The sequence below is a fragment of the Miscanthus floridulus genome, chromosome 16, assembly GCF_019320115.1.
Source record: "Miscanthus floridulus cultivar M001 chromosome 16, ASM1932011v1, whole genome shotgun sequence".
NCBI lineage: Eukaryota > Viridiplantae > Streptophyta > Magnoliopsida > Poales > Poaceae > Miscanthus > Miscanthus floridulus.
In genome coordinates, this window is record NC_089595.1 from 96,598,274 (window position 1) to 96,613,793 (window position 15,520).

General features: G+C 49.5%; 3 protein-coding genes across 3 annotated transcripts; 2 read left to right on the forward strand and 1 right to left on the reverse strand.

The window, feature by feature from the left end:
- Positions 1 to 1,811: 1,811 nt before the first annotated feature.
- LOC136513166 (uncharacterized) lies at positions 1,812 to 4,704 on the forward strand. Its single transcript, XM_066507154.1, has 2 exons — positions 1,812 to 2,489; positions 4,485 to 4,704. The coding sequence occupies exons 1-2, from the start codon at positions 2,014 to 2,016 to the stop codon at positions 4,561 to 4,563; spliced, it is 555 nt and encodes a 184-aa protein (XP_066363251.1). The 5' UTR covers positions 1,812 to 2,013; the 3' UTR covers positions 4,564 to 4,704.
- A 2,844-nt stretch (positions 4,705 to 7,548) lies between these two features.
- LOC136512280 (cyclin-B1-5-like) lies at positions 7,549 to 10,736 on the forward strand. The gene is made up of 9 exons (XM_066506251.1): positions 7,549 to 7,913; positions 8,351 to 8,462; positions 8,554 to 8,638; positions 8,744 to 8,998; positions 9,106 to 9,231; positions 9,323 to 9,571; positions 9,644 to 9,805; positions 9,916 to 10,094; positions 10,224 to 10,736. The coding sequence occupies exons 1-9, from the start codon at positions 7,865 to 7,867 to the stop codon at positions 10,357 to 10,359; spliced, it is 1,353 nt and encodes a 450-aa protein (XP_066362348.1). The 5' UTR covers positions 7,549 to 7,864; the 3' UTR covers positions 10,360 to 10,736.
- A 2,505-nt stretch (positions 10,737 to 13,241) lies between these two features.
- Positions 13,242 to 15,132, reverse strand: LOC136512279 (UDP-glycosyltransferase 87A2-like). Its single transcript, XM_066506250.1, has 2 exons — positions 14,441 to 15,132; positions 13,242 to 14,345 (listed from the first exon to the last, which is right to left on the reverse strand). Exons 1-2 carry the CDS (start codon positions 14,934 to 14,936, stop codon positions 13,459 to 13,461), a joined length of 1,383 nt encoding a protein of 460 aa, XP_066362347.1. The 5' UTR covers positions 14,937 to 15,132; the 3' UTR covers positions 13,242 to 13,458.
- Between the last annotated feature and the right edge of the window lie 388 nt (positions 15,133 to 15,520).

Here is a 15,520-nt window from a genome sequence, read left to right on the forward strand (position 1 = left end):
TTGAAACCGAATTTCGAATTCGGGATATTCCGAATTAAAAGTAGAAAAGTAGAAATCGGTCGAACAAAGCCTAAACCGAATTCGATCCGATTTCGAATTTGGTGTTCCGAATTTCGAATTCGAATTTAGTATTCCGTATTTTGTCCGAAAATACGAATTCGCTCGGGTCAAATGTAGAAAACGATGCGGTTCGGTTCGGGATATTTCCTTTCTGTTTTCATCCCTACCGCTCCTGCAGGATCCCCTGACACCCTACGGAGCCACTGTTTGAGCTGAATTAGCTGCTAGCTGCGAACGTGGAAGCCGAGGCTAACAGCCACGTGTAGCGTTGGGTGGCCTAAGCCACAGAATGGCAAATACTGTACAAAAAGATGCATCAGTAACCGTAAGCACAAAGTGATGATACCGCGCATCGATCAGATTATCAGCACACAGCAAACCTTCCCAAAAGCAAAAAGAAGCTTCTGAAACCGAAAAGGGAGACCGGGCAAGGGTTGCGGCTGCGTATCTTGAATTTTTTTATTTCTAACACTTTTTTTTTAACTATTTTCAAGTCTGACACTGTTTTATTATATTTTCCAAAACTAACACTTTTTACCGCACCTATTGCCATAGTGCGGCCAAACAGCACTGGCGCGCCATGCATAGCGGCACGGTAGGGGATGACGTGGCACCAGCCTGGACCCTGACCGGCTGACGTGGCAGGCGCTGCCGCGCTGCAGATCTTGGCGCGTCAGTGCCGCGCCACGCCGCACGGCGTGGCAGCGCTGACTACATGTCGCGTCGCGAGCCTCCCTCCCTGTCTGCCTTACCTCAAAAAGAGGTGGAGGGCGACCGCGCCGCCCCCTCCCGCCTCTCCCAAGGGCTGCCGCCGCCCGGCCCTCCCTGCCCGCCTTCCTCCCTCGCTTCCATTCCCCCCCCCCCCCAAGTTTCTCTTCAGCCTCGGTCACGATAATGGTGCTCTTATTTGTCGTTTGAATGGTGGATTCAAATATTATGAATGGTAGTTAGGGTTTGGAGAAAAAATGTATTTGGGAACTGTGGGCTAGGGTTTGGAGGAAGATATTAGTTAGAAGTATGTTTACTATGTTTAGTGTAAGGTTTATTTTTGTTCCTATAAGTGTTGGTTATATTATTTTAGTTCTAATGCAAATGGTTAGAGAGAGAGGGAGGGATGGAGGCGCGGTGAAGGGCCCAAGCCATGGGCGGGCGTGACGGGAGGGTGGCGGCGCGGTCGGGGGGGGGGGGGGGGGGGGGGCGGCTGTGTCGGGCGGCGGCGGACGAGACAGAGGAGATAGGTCCCGTTCGACTTGCTGAAACTTGGCTGAAAACACTGTTCTGACTGAATTTTTGTGAGGAAAAAACACTGTTCCAGCTAAATAACAAGCTGAATAGTGCGTATTATAAGGTAAGCCGAACGGGGCCATAGAGAAAGGAATGGAGAGAAAGGAAAGAAGAGAGGCCTTGCCGTGGGCCTGTGATGGGCCTCGCCGCACCATGCGGCGTGGCGCGTCAGTGCCGCGTCCAGATCCACGGTGCGACAGCCCTGGCCATGTCAACGTTCAGCGGCCCTGGTCGCTGCCACGTCGCCGCTCCTGCCGCGCCCCGTGCATGGCGCGTCAGCGTTGTTTCGCTGGACGTGGCCAAAAGTGTTAATTTTGAAGAAGAAAAAACAGTGCTATATTTGAAAATAGTTTTTAAAAAGTGTTAAAAAAAATCCGTATCTTCACAACCCAGTTGCCACTCCCGTCCCGTCCTTCTAGACGTCCGTGTCTTTTCTTTGCTTAACCCGGCGCATCGAAGGAGGCGAACCCGCCCGCCCACACGTCTTCTTCCTCTATCTACAAAAGCGACGGCGGCACACCATCAGCCTCCAGTCGAGGACGGGACCTATCCCAAAACCTCACGAGCAAGCGCGCGCGGCCACGAATAGTCGAATACCATACGCGCTGCTCGCTCCCTGCCGTCGCCGCGCAATCGAGGTGGAGAAAGAGGGAGACAGAGAGGCGATCCATGAAGGAGGCACTCGCGCTCGCGGGCGGCGGAAGGCAGCTGTCCGCGCGGGAGGAGGAGATGCTGGCCCTCCTCGCGGGCTTCCCCAACGGCGGCGGCGGCGGCGGCTCCGACCGCGAGCTCTCCTTCTCCGACCTCGTCGAGGCCGGCGCCAGGCCGCCGAGCGCGGACGCCGACGCGGACCTCTGCGCCCCGGCGCCGCGGGACGATCGCCCGACTGCAGCGGCGTCGGCAGCGGCGGCGTCGAAGCAGCAGTGGCTGCAGGCGGCGCGGCTGAGGGCGCGGCGGAGCGGCGGCAGTAGGGGCAGCTGCGGCGGAGGCGGCGACGGCGTGCTGCTCAACTTCTACGTGCCGGGGCTTCTCACCAGGAGCATGACCACGCCAAGGCCCAGCCGCGGGCCGCCGTCGCCCGGGGCCGTGCAGGGCGCGCCGGCGAAGCCTGTTGCCGCCGCCGCCGCCGCCAGAAAAGCCAGCAGGTCAGTGCCAAACAGACGATCACGCGCGGTTACAGTTGTTTGGTTGCCATGAAAGCCTTAAATTTCCATGATTAATTAATCACTGTTGCATTTCGTGCTTCTCTGTATCAGCACAACTAATCATGCATACATGTGAATTCATTTAAGAAAAATATCAACATCTGCAATTAAGAAGGCTATTTGTCACTGCAATTGACACTGGTATTTGACTAGTTGCAGACTTAGATGCCAAAGGGTTACTGATATTCTATGATGAAAATTTTTTTGCTGGTACTGATATGGATTGTTTGAAACGCATGGATCCACTAGCTATTTTGAAAAATTTCCACACAGGACAGTACAATTATTACGGCCATGTTCGCTTGTCTTGCCGTACTATTTTAACGAACGAACAGTGTTTTTCAATCACAGCAAATCAAAGACGGGCTAAGTTATAGGAATCAGGCCCTAATCCAGCAGTACTACTGCAACTGCATGGTATCATTAGACGTCCTCGTTAGTCACTGCACCCTTTGCAACGCTTTTCGTTTGGTCATGAGTGCTTGGTCTGTATGACTGTACCTGAAAGGCTGAAACTCTTTTTTTTTAAACTACACTTTTCCAACCCTCAACTCGCGTCGAAGTTCGATTTTTCAACCTTCGACTATGAAACCGGTTAAGAAACACCATCCAACTATCAAAATCGGACAAATTTGGTCATCGGCTGGTTTCAAAAGCAGTTTTCTATTTTCGAGAGGCGCCAAAATTTTATATTATTTTTTTGAGCACCTTAACGTTCTCAAATGAAAAAAAAACTTAAAACTACAAAGTTGTAGATCTCATTGAGAGGTACAACTTTGGTATAAAAAGCATTTTCATTTAACTCCATACAAATAATATATTAGTGCTCTAATGCGGTAATCGTTGGTAGACGATTATTATGGTGCTGAAATTTTATATTATTTTTTCGAGCATCTTATTGTCCTCAAATGAAAAAAATTAAAACTATAAAGTTGTAGATCTCATCGAGGTCTATAATTTACATATAAAAATTATCTTCATCCGACGTCCTATTGAAGAGTTATAATTTTTCAAAAGTTGAGTCTAGTCACGTCACAGTATTGTTTTGTCGCGTGACAAGACTCAACTTTTGAAAAATCATAACTCTTCAATAGGACGTCGGATGAAGATAATTTTTATATGTAAATTGTAGACCTCGATTAGATCTACAACTTTATAGTTTTAATTTTTTCATTTGAGGACATTAAGATGATAATATAAAATTTCAGCACCATAATAATCGTCTACTAGCGCTTACCACATTAGAGCACTAATATATTATTTATATGGAGTTCAATGAAAATACTTTTTATACCAAAGTTGTAGCTCTCAATGAGATCTACAACTTTGTAGTTTTGAGTTTTTTCATTTGAGGACGTTAAGATGCTAAAAAAATAATATACCGCTTTTGAAACTAGCCGAGGACCAAATTTGTCTGGTTTTGATAGTTGGAGGGTACTTCTTAACCGGTTTCATAGTTGAAGGTCGAAAATCGAACTTCGGCGTGAGTTGTGGGTTGGAAAGTGTACTTTACTTTTTTTTTTTTTCAACCACGCGCCGCTGAAAGTTATAACCGATGTATGCATTTTTTTTCCTGGGACCGGTATCTTTTGGACCAAACGGTTCTTCCATCCTTTTGACCTGTCTTAGCTTTGTGGAGTCAACAATGGAACAACTTATGACCATGAAAGCAAAAAAAAAAGAAAAAAAAACAAGGATCATAATCTGACCGAAGTACACAGGATCAGTCTGCCTTTACTCTTCAGAAGCTTCTCTTCCTTGATAGAGTACACCTTTTCAGAAACGGTTCGATTGCTAAAGACAGTTTTTCAGACTTGCATATTACTTACTTTCAAAAAAAGACTTTCAGATTACTGCTCCTCCTCTACTGCTTCAGATTGCTTTGGGATATTATTATCTGTACGAAGCTAACAAAACCGACATGCTATCTTTCAGGACGCAGACGGCGCTGGGCATCGGTTGCTGGCCGGCGCTGTGGGGACGGGGCCGCCGGCCGGCCAAGGCCTGCAGCTGAAGCTGAGAGACGATCACCGGCGCCCGCCACCAACCGGAGTAGCTAGCTTCTTTCATGTGCCTTCGTTTTTGCTCTGCAACTAACATTCGAGATGAGACCCTGCTTCTTGCACCTGTAAATAATGCCGTCGCCGTCCTTGCCCTCTCCCTCTCTGGTGTGACACAGCGAGCGATCTCTCTCGCAACTATTGACGTCTGAACCGTCGTAGCCTCGCTTTGAGCCCGGCGGGCCTCATGTTTCAGCTGCCGCATTGCACGAGTTCAGAGAAAGCAAACAGAACAGAACCACAGAACCTGATTACCTGAATGTGAATGAGTGGCCACTGGCCAGTGGCCAGTACGATTAGGACTAGGACTAGCTAACAGGTGCCGTGCACCCGCTGCTGCTGGCAAATCAAAGGAGGTGCGGTGCGGTGCAGGCATCGGAAAAAACGAGTCTTTGCCTTTGCTCGTGCGACTCGTGCCTGTCAGTCGCCTTCCTACTGTCACTGTAACTGTACCGCGTTTCCCGAGCTGTTGTTGGAGACGCCTCACATACATGACGCTTGAGTCGGAGCTGGGCGTGGCCGATGGAGCATCATGAAACGACTGATCGGTATGCCAGTGATCGGACCACGAGATATGACGAGCGAGCGCGACCATCGCTGTACCGTGGCGTACGCTGCTGGCTTGTGGCTTCTACTAGCCCGGTAGCCCCAGAGATGTGGCCGGTTTCCGGGGAGAGGCGCGTCCGTTTCTGGCGACCTGAAATCGGCAGTCTCATCAGAGAAGAAAGATTACCGTGTCCCGTACGTACTCCCGTGGGTTATTGAAGTCTTGACTCTCCGAGTGTCACGTCACGTCCAGTCCGATGCTTGGAAAGACAAAGACTGTTGAAAATCTGCCAAGGGCGCTTCACCAACACGAACAAGATGAAGCATGAGCAACCGTTGAATTTGTTTATAGGGACTGAGACTCTGAGAGAGCCACGGCAGTACGGCACCGGTTCTGACCAAGCACTAGACTAGAGCACTACTGTACTGACTGACGAACGCGCGCACGACGGGAGTTTTCGATTCGATAACAGAAAAAGTGCGCAGCGGGATATTCGGTTCTTTTCTCTTTTTTTCCTTTATTAAAAACATAACGCGGATATGACGTCATTCTTTCTGGGCCACAGGTTTCATGGAAGGCCGGGTGCAGGCTATGAGCCCAGTCATGACGAAGCCCAACTGCCCACTAGGCAAAGATATGGTCGGCCCTCTAGATCTTCTACTCAGGAACCAGTTTCCAGCACACCTGTCCTTTACTCGTTCTCGCACTTGTTAACGGCGTGTTCGGTCCTAACATTTAGTCACCTAAACTGGCTCGTAAAGTTAAAGTTTAGTTATTTTTATTTGGTTTGGTAGACTAAAAAGACTAAAAGACCTTTTTTAGTCGGGGTGTTTAGATCCAAAGTGACTAAAAATTAAGACAGCCTGACGAAAAGGTGGGCTTTAGTTTTATTTAGCAACACTTGAGTGACTAGTTGACTAATACACTTTTTAGTCCCACTTAATTATAGTATTTAGATAAAAAGTGACTAAATAAGACTAGATTTAGGAGGTGGAGAGTGAATCAAACACCCCCTAAAGCATAGCCAGCAGCGGCGGAGGGTGAATCTGAATTAGGAAGCCAATTTCAGAAGCTAATAATATAGTAGCACTATAGCTATTGGCAATAGCAGGCATGCACTGCTTCTAATACCGTGCCCAGTCACAACTATGCCTCGTATTTTCATCTTTCCCTTCAATTATACCCAAACTTTAGAGATTCACAAGCATATACATTGTTCTTTTTCTCAGAGGAAGGGGGCAAATGTCCAATTTCTCCTCTACGAGGCTCCTCCACTGATAGCCAGTAACGCATTCCGCAAGGCTTATCACTCCATTTAGAATGATCTTGATCGATTACTAACATTTGGTAGATTTGTTTGTTCAAATAGGAGCCAAGCCAACAGAATATGTGGTCATCAACCTTATCAACTACAGCCCTGCACTGTAGTGCTACAACCAGTAACAGTGATATTACAACCGGTAACTAGTAACACTAGAGTCTACACCGACCCCAACAAAAGGGCCTGGCTCCGCCCCTGTGTTCAAATCAAGGTTGTTAGGCTGAACATAAGAAGTTTTGTGTCGATGGCCTATTCAATACGAAGAAAATAGAAGTCTTAGTGTCAAGCTCAAGCATATTATCACTTAGCATTTTTAATCACTGTATGGTATGCAAACCATCTCTTTTTTTATATATATAAAATAGCATTTTTATATTTGATTCGAGCATCCTATTTTTTCTCTCTATGTTTCTCTCCTTTTATAGTTCTTTTTTTTGGAACCTCTCCTTTTTAGAATTCAAACGTTGTTCTCACACGAAGCCTACGAAGGAATGGATGGCTAGCAGTTTTAGCTAATTTTTTATGTAAATATAGGTGAATTACACATGTTTCGTTAAATTAAGGGATCATGATCACTAAACATTTATGCTCGTAGACTCTGGAGGCGTGATAAAATGTGTTAATGGTTGATGTAAGACTTTCTACATGAAAATAGGAAGAAAAAAAAACCCTGGTATAACTGTAAAAGACGATGGCGACATAAAAGACGAGCAACGCCAATACCGCAACCACCATTTTCCTATTCCAAAAAAGCCGTTTTCCATCACTTTTCTTTTTTTTTAAAAAAAGGCCCGTGGTGGTGGGCTCGTCCATCCTGTCATTTCCCACTTTTACCGTATCGTATGCAATCTCCGCCGCAAAATCCTCTCTCTATCTCATCTCATATACATACGGTGCGGGAGTGATTTTTCTTTTTATAGGATATATACAGGACTGGATTACCTGTCCGTATCACGGTTGAACTGGTCAGAAACACGAGTCGGTGGTGGTAGCCGCATCGGCGAATTCTTAACGGCAACCCAGAGCTTAGACCCTCAACGGCTAGTTCCCCAGAAACCCTCCAGGCCGGTCGATCCCAGCCGTCCGATCCCGCCCGTCCAGACGCTGCGGCCTTCCTCACCGCCCGCCGTCTCACGAGTCCCGACCGTTGGAGCCGCCCCGATCTGAATAAAGCTGCAGCCCCACCGCCGTCTTCTTCCTTCCTCAGCCAACATCCAAAGGCACAAGCCTCCCCCCTCCCTACCTCCCTTTCCGATCCACAAAACCCACAAGCCGTAGACGAGAGCAACGAGGAGGAGGAGGAGGCGTTCGAGCTTCTCCTTGCCTCGCGTCTTTCAAGCGGTCGCCCATTTCTTGGCGTCGGCGTTCTCGGGGAGGCGACTCAGCAATGGCGGCGAGGAACCACCGCGCTGCAGCTCCGCAGCCGGCGAACCGAGGTGAGCGGTCGAAAGATTGGGCCTTTCGCTGCGCTTAGTTCCAGTTCTTGATCTGTTGTTCGCCTGCTTGTTTGGATCATCCACAAAGAACGGATTTTCTTTTCATACTATGTGCTGCCAGGGGGCGTCTGATTGCCATTCACGTGTCAAGATTTGATTTCAATGTATCCCGGCTTCTTGGGTAGTGATTCTTGATCTTTCCTAGCTCCGTTATTAGACTCGTGCATCAAGATTTGATCGCGATGTAGTCCGGCTTGTTTGATTTGTTTTCTTTATCGATCTGCTCCTGAATCTCACGTCAAGCATAGTTTCGGTTTCAAACAGTCCAATCTTTGTTCTTTATTTACGGTTTCGGGGGAGCTTTGCTTTGATTTCACACGAATTTCATCCCGTAAATGCTGATCGAATTGCCATTCCTCTTCGGCGATGATGGTCAGGTGCCGCGAGGATCGCGGGGAAACAGAAAGACGCGGCCGCCGCCGGCAGACCTAACGCGACACGCCCAGCCCTCGGTGACATTGGCAACGTCGCCCTCGATGTCCTCGACGGGTAAGACACTAGAGATCGTCACGGCCTTCTGCTGCATCCCTTCTCTTTCTTTCATATTGTCCTCTGAAACTTGCTTGCCTCGCCGTTACAGGGGGATCAAGCTGCCGGAGGGGATCCATCGCCCCATCACCAGGAGCTTCGGCGCCCAGCTCTTGAAGGAGGCTTTGGCGAACAAGGTAAGCGGATGAGCCACTAGTACTGCATTTGATTTGATTCGGCAGATTCCTGCATCCGAAGCATCTGATTTGGTCTGATTCCAATTGGTGGTTGTGGTTCTGCAGAACGCCGTAGCTCCTGCTCAGCCTGTAGCGGCGCGCGCCGTTACGAAACCAGCTAGGAAAGTGCCCGCGAAGAACATCCCTCGTCCTGAGCAAGCTCCCAAGGAGAACCGGAAGCCATCGGAGGGTGGAGCCAAACACCCCGAGGGGAACAGGAAGCTATCGGAGGGTGCCGCCGGCAGCAGCCGCTTTGTGCAGAAGGATGGGAGGAAGAAGCACGTGTACACGCTTTCAACCGTCCTTTCTGCGCGTTCTAAGGTTCAGCACTTGTTCTGCTCTTGCATCCAACAACAATTCTGCTCTTGCATCGATGCTGATCGGTTCAGCATTGTATAAACCTGTTGCTTTGTTCTCCTCGATGTCAGGCTGCCCGTGGCCTTACCGAGAAGCCAAAGCCGCTCATTGAGGATATTGACAAGTTCGATGGCGACAACCAGCTTGCTTTGGTGGACTACGTTGAGGACATCTACACATTCTACAAGACCACCCAGGTAACTGCGGATTCATCTTTAGCAAGTCTGTTCTCAAGCAAGCTTGTTCTGAATCTGTCCTCACCATACACACCATGTTTGTGTTTTACAGCATGAGAGCCGTCCCATTGACTACATGGGCAATCAGCCCGAGCTCACCTCCAAAATGCGCGCCATCCTCACGGACTGGCTCATCGAGTCTCACCAAAGATTCGACCTCATGCCAGAAACGCTCTACCTCACCATATACATTGTAGACCGGTACCTGTCGCTGCAGCCCGTGCCGAAGAGGGAGCTCCAGCTCGTTGGCATGGCAGCAATGCTTATCGCCTGCAAATACGAGGAGATTTGGGCACCGGAGGTAAGGCCAAAGCTCCATTCGTATCTTGCCGTTTATTCTGGATGCTCGAGACCTGAATTTTTTCTGTCGCAGGTAAATGACTTCATCCAAATATCAGATTGCGCATTCAGCCGGCACCAGATTCTTGTCGCGGAGAAAGCTATTCTGAACAGCATGCAGTGGAACCTCACTGTCCCCACTCCGTACCACTTCCTGCTGCGATTCGCCAAGGCTGCCGGTAGTGCTGATGAACAGGTAAAGAAAGAGCTGCTTCGGTTGCCCTCTGTTGCATCACATCATGTGTGTTCTGTTCCTGTTTTGTGCTAAACTGCTGACTGCTGACACTTCTGCTCGTACGGGTGCAGCTTGAGCATATGATTTATTTCTTCGGAGAGCTCGCGCTGCTGGACTACCGTATGGTGACGACATATCCTTCGACAGTTGCTGCTTGCGCCGTGTATATTGCTCGCCTCACGTTGAGGAAGAGTCCTCTCTGGACAGAAACCTTGAAGCATCACACTGGCCTCCACGAGCGGCAGCTTATGTAAGTGCTCTCCTACTCCCCTGCTGCACTCCATGAATTCTTGAGATTTTGGAACTGTTTGTTGTCCATCTGAACTCGAGTGGGATGGTTTGGTACTCATAAAGTTTTTTTTTGTACATTGATCATCAGGGAGGGCGCAAGGATATTGGTCAGCTGCCATGCTGCTCCTGATGCGCAGCTGAAGACCGTCTACGAGAAGTACGCCGCGGAGAAGTTTGGGCGTGTTGCTCTGCACCCACCGGCTGCTCTTCGCGACCTTTTCTAGAATTTTTACTGGGTCAAGGGGGGTTTGCTTGAGTTTGCTTTGGATGATAAAAGTTTGAGAGTTATTTTTTCATCTCATACTCTATTCTCAGGAGTATATTATAGGGCCTGTTTGGTCATTACTATTCATAATTATATGAATAATCACATTGAAAATTTCTGATTGATTTCACAGAATGCTTTGTTATTTTGTGATTCTGAACTTGTTTCAAATGATAGTTGAGTTTTTTCTGGTTGATCTGAACAAGCTGCTGTCAACCGGATGAAGCAGCATGTTTATTGTTGCCGCCTAACTGAAAATTCTGCCAAGATCACACTAACTCTGGGAATTTTATCTCAAGATTTTTCACAGTTTTTGTAAATGACTCCTGAAACACTTCGTGATTCAGCACACTTGTTTGAAAGAGCAAGGAAGCAGCAGCGATTATTTAAAGATCCCAGTGAGTCAGCAATTTTTATTAAATTCACAAAATGCTTTGTTAATTTGTGATTAACTGACATTTCACGAAGTGAATTTTAAAAATGCTACTTCTGAGGTCTTCAAATCTTCTGAACAATTAAAAGAGTTGCTGTCAGCTGCATGAAGGAGCATGTTTATTGTTACGCCTAACTGAAGATTCTGCTAACATTCAGAGATCACACTGACTCCCTCCTGGAATTTTGTCTCCTTTAAAAAAAAATTACAGTTTTGTAAGACAGTCAGAATTACAGATTGAAATGATTCCTGAAACACTTCCACACTTGTTTGAAGGGAAAATTTGTTGCATACCATCAAAAGATTGCAATCTCCGTAAAATACCATCAAAAGTTTACGCCCCCATAAAATACCACCGAAAGATTGACCATACGAAGGGACGGAGATGTTATCTCGGTCAAAAATTACCCCCCCACCTGTGATCGCGTACGCGACGTTTGCCATGGCCTGGGCGTTGCCGGGCCGGAGCTCGCCCACGCGTCGTCGGCGCCGGCGTCGAAGCAGCAGCCGAACTGGTCGGCGGCGGGCATCGTGGTCCGCCTGAGGCTTCCTCGCGCGTGGACGCCGGAAGAGGACGCGCGCCTGCGACGCCTAGCCAAGGACAATGGCACCGAGGCCGCCGCGGCGCTCCCGGAGGAGATCAGCCACGCGCTAGCCGAGCTACCACGCTTGCCGAGGCCATGGCCATGGAGCTGGCCCCTGCGGCGGCGGCCGCCGCCGCCTACGCCGCGCCGGCTTCTGGGGCAAGGTGCGTGTGGCGGTGCTCGCGACGCTCTCCGCCATGGCCGCCGCCGACGTCACGCTCAACATGCCAACGAGCGGGGCCACGCCCTGCCCCCCCCCCCCCACCCCCACACCCCCACTGTTTGTTACACGTGCATGCGTAAATAGCTGTCGTTACCTTTGTTTTGCATTGCTGCATCGTTGTTAGTTTGTTACAGTACAATATTAAAACGGCACGGCGCTGCATTGCTACACGTTTTGCTCTATTCCTCTGACAAAACTGAAGTCACATCTTGGCCCTGCTGTATGCATAGTTGTGACTTGTGAGTCACGGGGAGCACCCAATTGAGTGGAGGCAGCGCGCAGGTCCACGCGGAGGCAGTGCGCAGGGGCGGCCAGCGGCCTGGCGGAGGCGCCGCGCAGACGGCTAGTGGAGGCGGTGCCCTGGCCCGTGCGGCGGCCGGAGGAGGTAGCACGAGACGCCAACGGTGGCCGGCGGAGGCCGCGCGCTGACACCCGCGACGGCCGACGGAGGCGGTGTCAAGGGCACGAGCGGCAAACCCGAGCGCACTGTGTGCGTGCTTCCTATCTTGGTCTCGGATGAGCGAGAAAGGATAAGGTAAGGGCAAATAGGTAATTTCATGTTTGGGTTTAAGGTCATGTTACCGTTGGTCATGTTAACGTTTCTATACACAAAAGCTGACAGAATGTACAGAGATCCTGGTCTTTCCATGCTGCACAACCAATTCTCCCTTGTTTGAAAGAGCGATGAAGCAGCAATTGTTCAATGATCCCAACGACTCACTGAGAAACCAATTATACACTTCACAAAAATACTAGCCTTGTTTAGTTTCTGCTCCTAAAGTTTAGTCCCTATCATCTCGGATGTTTGACACATGCATGGGGTATTAAATATAGACTAAAAAATAACTAATTGCACATATTGCGACTACTTTGCGAGACGAATTTTTTAAGCATAATCAGTCCATAATTTGACAATGTGGTGCTACAGTAAGCATGTGCTAATGACGGATTAGCTAGGCTTAATAAATTTGTCTCGCGGATTACCGATGACTTGTGTAATTTGTTTTATTATTACTATCCGGACACTTCCATGTGACATTTGACATGACACCACTAAACTTTAGCTCTCTGGATTTAAACACCACCTTAGTTTACTTGTGATTCACTGAACATTTCTTTCTTTTGAATGGTTTTACGAAGTGAATTTTAAAAATGCTACTTGTCAACTGGATGAAGCAGCATGTTTATTGATTCTTCTAACATTCAGAGATCACATTTTTGGTTGAAAATTCCTCCGGAATTCACTGTTTTCGGATGAATTTCACTGTTTACGCTCTCACAAATTCCTCCAGATTCATTCAGATTCCTCCAAATTCCTCCAAGCGAACAGGGCCTTAAAGTTTTTCACAGTTTTATCTGTCAGAATTACATATTTAAATGCCTCTTGAAACACTTCGTGATTGAGTGAAGCACACTCGTTGGAAAGAGCGATGAAGCAGCAATTATTCAAAGATCCCAATGACTCACTAAGAACCAATTATACAACACTTTCACTTTGGAAATTTCTGATTCATTTCATAAAATGTTTTTTTTAATTTGTGATTGACTGAACATTTCTTTCTTTCGAATGATTTCACGAAATGAATTTTAAAAATGCTACTTGTGAGGTTTTCAAATCTTCTGAACTTTGATCTGAACAATTAAAAGAGCTGCTGTCAACTAGATGAAGCAACATGTTTATTGTTGCCTAACTGAAGACTCTGCTAACATTCAGAGATCACACTGACTCCCTGAGAATCGATCACAATTCACAGCAGTTAGCACCTGCAGTTTGTGTCTTAATACTGCTGAGGTGACCCCGTTTGACATTCGGAGATGTCAATGTGAAACGAAGTTAATGAAAGACGTGACATCTTTCCACGAGGATCCACCCTCTTCAGACGCAGCCCGAGTCGCGTCCTTCAACAGCGCCGCTCGCTTCCTCATGTCCTCGACCTCGGCGGCGGCGTCAGGGCGCATCAGCCTCTCCACGGCCGCGGCGATCTTCTCTCTCCCGACGACGCCGTCGGCGCGGGCCATGTTCCTGAGGCCGACCCCGGTCTTCCACACCTCGACGACGAGCCGGCTGTTGGTCGGCTGATCGAATGCGATAGGCAGGGTGAGCATGGGCACGCCGGCGTACACCGCCTCGAGCGTCGAGTTCATGCCGCAGTGGGTGAAGAACCCCCCGACCGAAGGGTGGCACAGCACCCTCAGCTGGTCCGTCCACGGCACGATGCGGCCGGCGTCGGGATCGCGGATCAGGCCTCGTGCGCGGGAGCACGCGTCGGCGTCGCGGAGCACCCACAGGAACCTGGCCTTGCTCTGGGCCAGGCCAGCGGCGATCTCGTCGAACTGGGTGGCGGACACCGAGAGGAAGCTGCCGAGCGAGACGTACAGCACCGAGCACGCGAGCTGCGCGTCCAGCCACACCATGTAGCCGTCACCGTCTGGACTGGCCTTGTGCTCTTGCAGTGCCATGAAGGGGATGCAGGGGCCGACCGCGTACACTGGGCAAGGAAGGCTTTGCCTCAGCGTGTCGATGGCGTCGCTCTCGAGCTCTTGGAAGGTGTTGAAGATGATACATTGTGCTTTCTTTACGGAGGAGTGGGCTTCAAGGATTTTGTTGAGCATTATCGCATTGGTATGTGTGGGCGCAAGATCATCGAACCTGATTGATTTCGTGCCAGGAATGTAGTTTTCAATCAAACAAAAATCAGTAACATCTGCATATATAAGACGACGAGATTAATTTGCAGAGATGTTGATATGCCAAAGAAGAACAATGTTAGTATACGAGTTGCACAACTGCTCGTAGTACCCGGAGACGCGCCGCCGCCGGTCGCCGCGGGTGGCAGCAGGTGGAAGTTGTACTGCACCGCGAACATGGTGGCGCTAATCGGGCACATGCTGCACACAGGCACGCCCCTCCGCGCGCCGACGCCCACGGTCCACGGCACGAACACGTCGGCCACGATGGCCGCGGGCGCGGGCGGCGGGAGCCTGTCGAGAAGCCGCTCGAACGGCGCCGCCATCTTGGTGTACACGGCCTCCAGGAAGCCGACCATGTCGTTGGCGCGGCCGTGCTCCGAGGGGATCACGTTTGGGATGGCCTCGAAGCGGATGCGCGGGCCCAGGTCCGGCAACGCCGCCGGGGCGCCGAGGAGGTCGAGCCACTCCTCGGTGACGACAACAGTGATGGTGACGCCGTCTCGAGCTGCCAGGAGCCGGCACAGGTTCAGCATCGCGTTGACGTGGCCGCGGCCCGGGTACGGCACGGCCACGAGGTGGCACGGCGGCGCCGCCATGGAGCCCATTGCTCCAGCTGGGTACGCTTGCAAGTTGCAACACGCTCACCGCGCACGCACTCACACAAGAAACCTTGGTCTTGTGAACTGTGACGAGATCCGCCATTGGGGACGCAGTATTATAGCTGAGTCATGCTGCGGGGTTGGTGGTGCCTCGGTATCCTCCGGGCTCTGGCGAATGGCGATGATGGACTGCACGCCATTTCTGACACCTTACATTAGTTTTCTGAACTCAGTTCAGAGTTCTATGAAAACGGAAGGAGAGCATTTTGGAGTAGCAACTAGCAAGGACCAGGCTTTGCAATTGTGTCCAAGATTGGCGCAACACGAGAAAGGGCCTGCCTGAAGAAGGCCATGGGCCAGCTCAATTTGGGCTCGTTGAGGCCTGATACCCTTGGAACAAAAAAAGTTCATCTGACCTCTCTCAACTATTTTGTGAGTTCATTTGTCTCACTCAAATAAAAACCCAAATTTTTATGAGTTCGATTTGTATCACTCAAATAGAAAACCAAAATTTTAGACTCCCTCAACTTTTTATATCCATTCGATTTAGCTCCCTAAGCAGTTTAAAAATGGTTTTGGATTACGTGGCG

What these genes read in the sequence shown, in the direction of transcription:
- LOC136513166 (XM_066507154.1), top strand. Translation starts at nt 2,014, where the DNA reads ATGAAGGAGGCACTCGCGCTCGCGGGCGGCGGAAGGCAGCTGTCCGCG. An exon ending in GCCGCCAGAAAAGCCAGCAG is followed by an intron (nt 2,490 to 4,484) that starts GTCAGTGCCAAA and finishes GCTATCTTTCAG; the next exon opens with GACGCAGACGGCGCTGGGCA.
- LOC136512280 (XM_066506251.1), top strand. Translation starts at nt 7,865, where the DNA reads ATGGCGGCGAGGAACCACCGCGCTGCAGCTCCGCAGCCGGCGAACCGA. An exon ending in CATTCTACAAGACCACCCAG is followed by an intron (nt 9,232 to 9,322) that starts GTAACTGCGGAT and finishes TGTGTTTTACAG; the next exon opens with CATGAGAGCCGTCCCATTGA. An exon ending in CCGGTAGTGCTGATGAACAG is followed by an intron (nt 9,806 to 9,915) that starts GTAAAGAAAGAG and finishes GTACGGGTGCAG; the next exon opens with CTTGAGCATATGATTTATTT.
- LOC136512279 (XM_066506250.1), bottom strand. Translation starts at nt 14,936, where the DNA reads ATGGGCTCCATGGCGGCGCCGCCGTGCCACCTCGTGGCCGTGCCGTAC. An exon ending in CGGCGGCGGCGCGTCTCCGG is followed by an intron (nt 14,346 to 14,440) that starts GTACTACGAGCA and finishes TTATATATGCAG; the next exon opens with ATGTTACTGATTTTTGTTTG.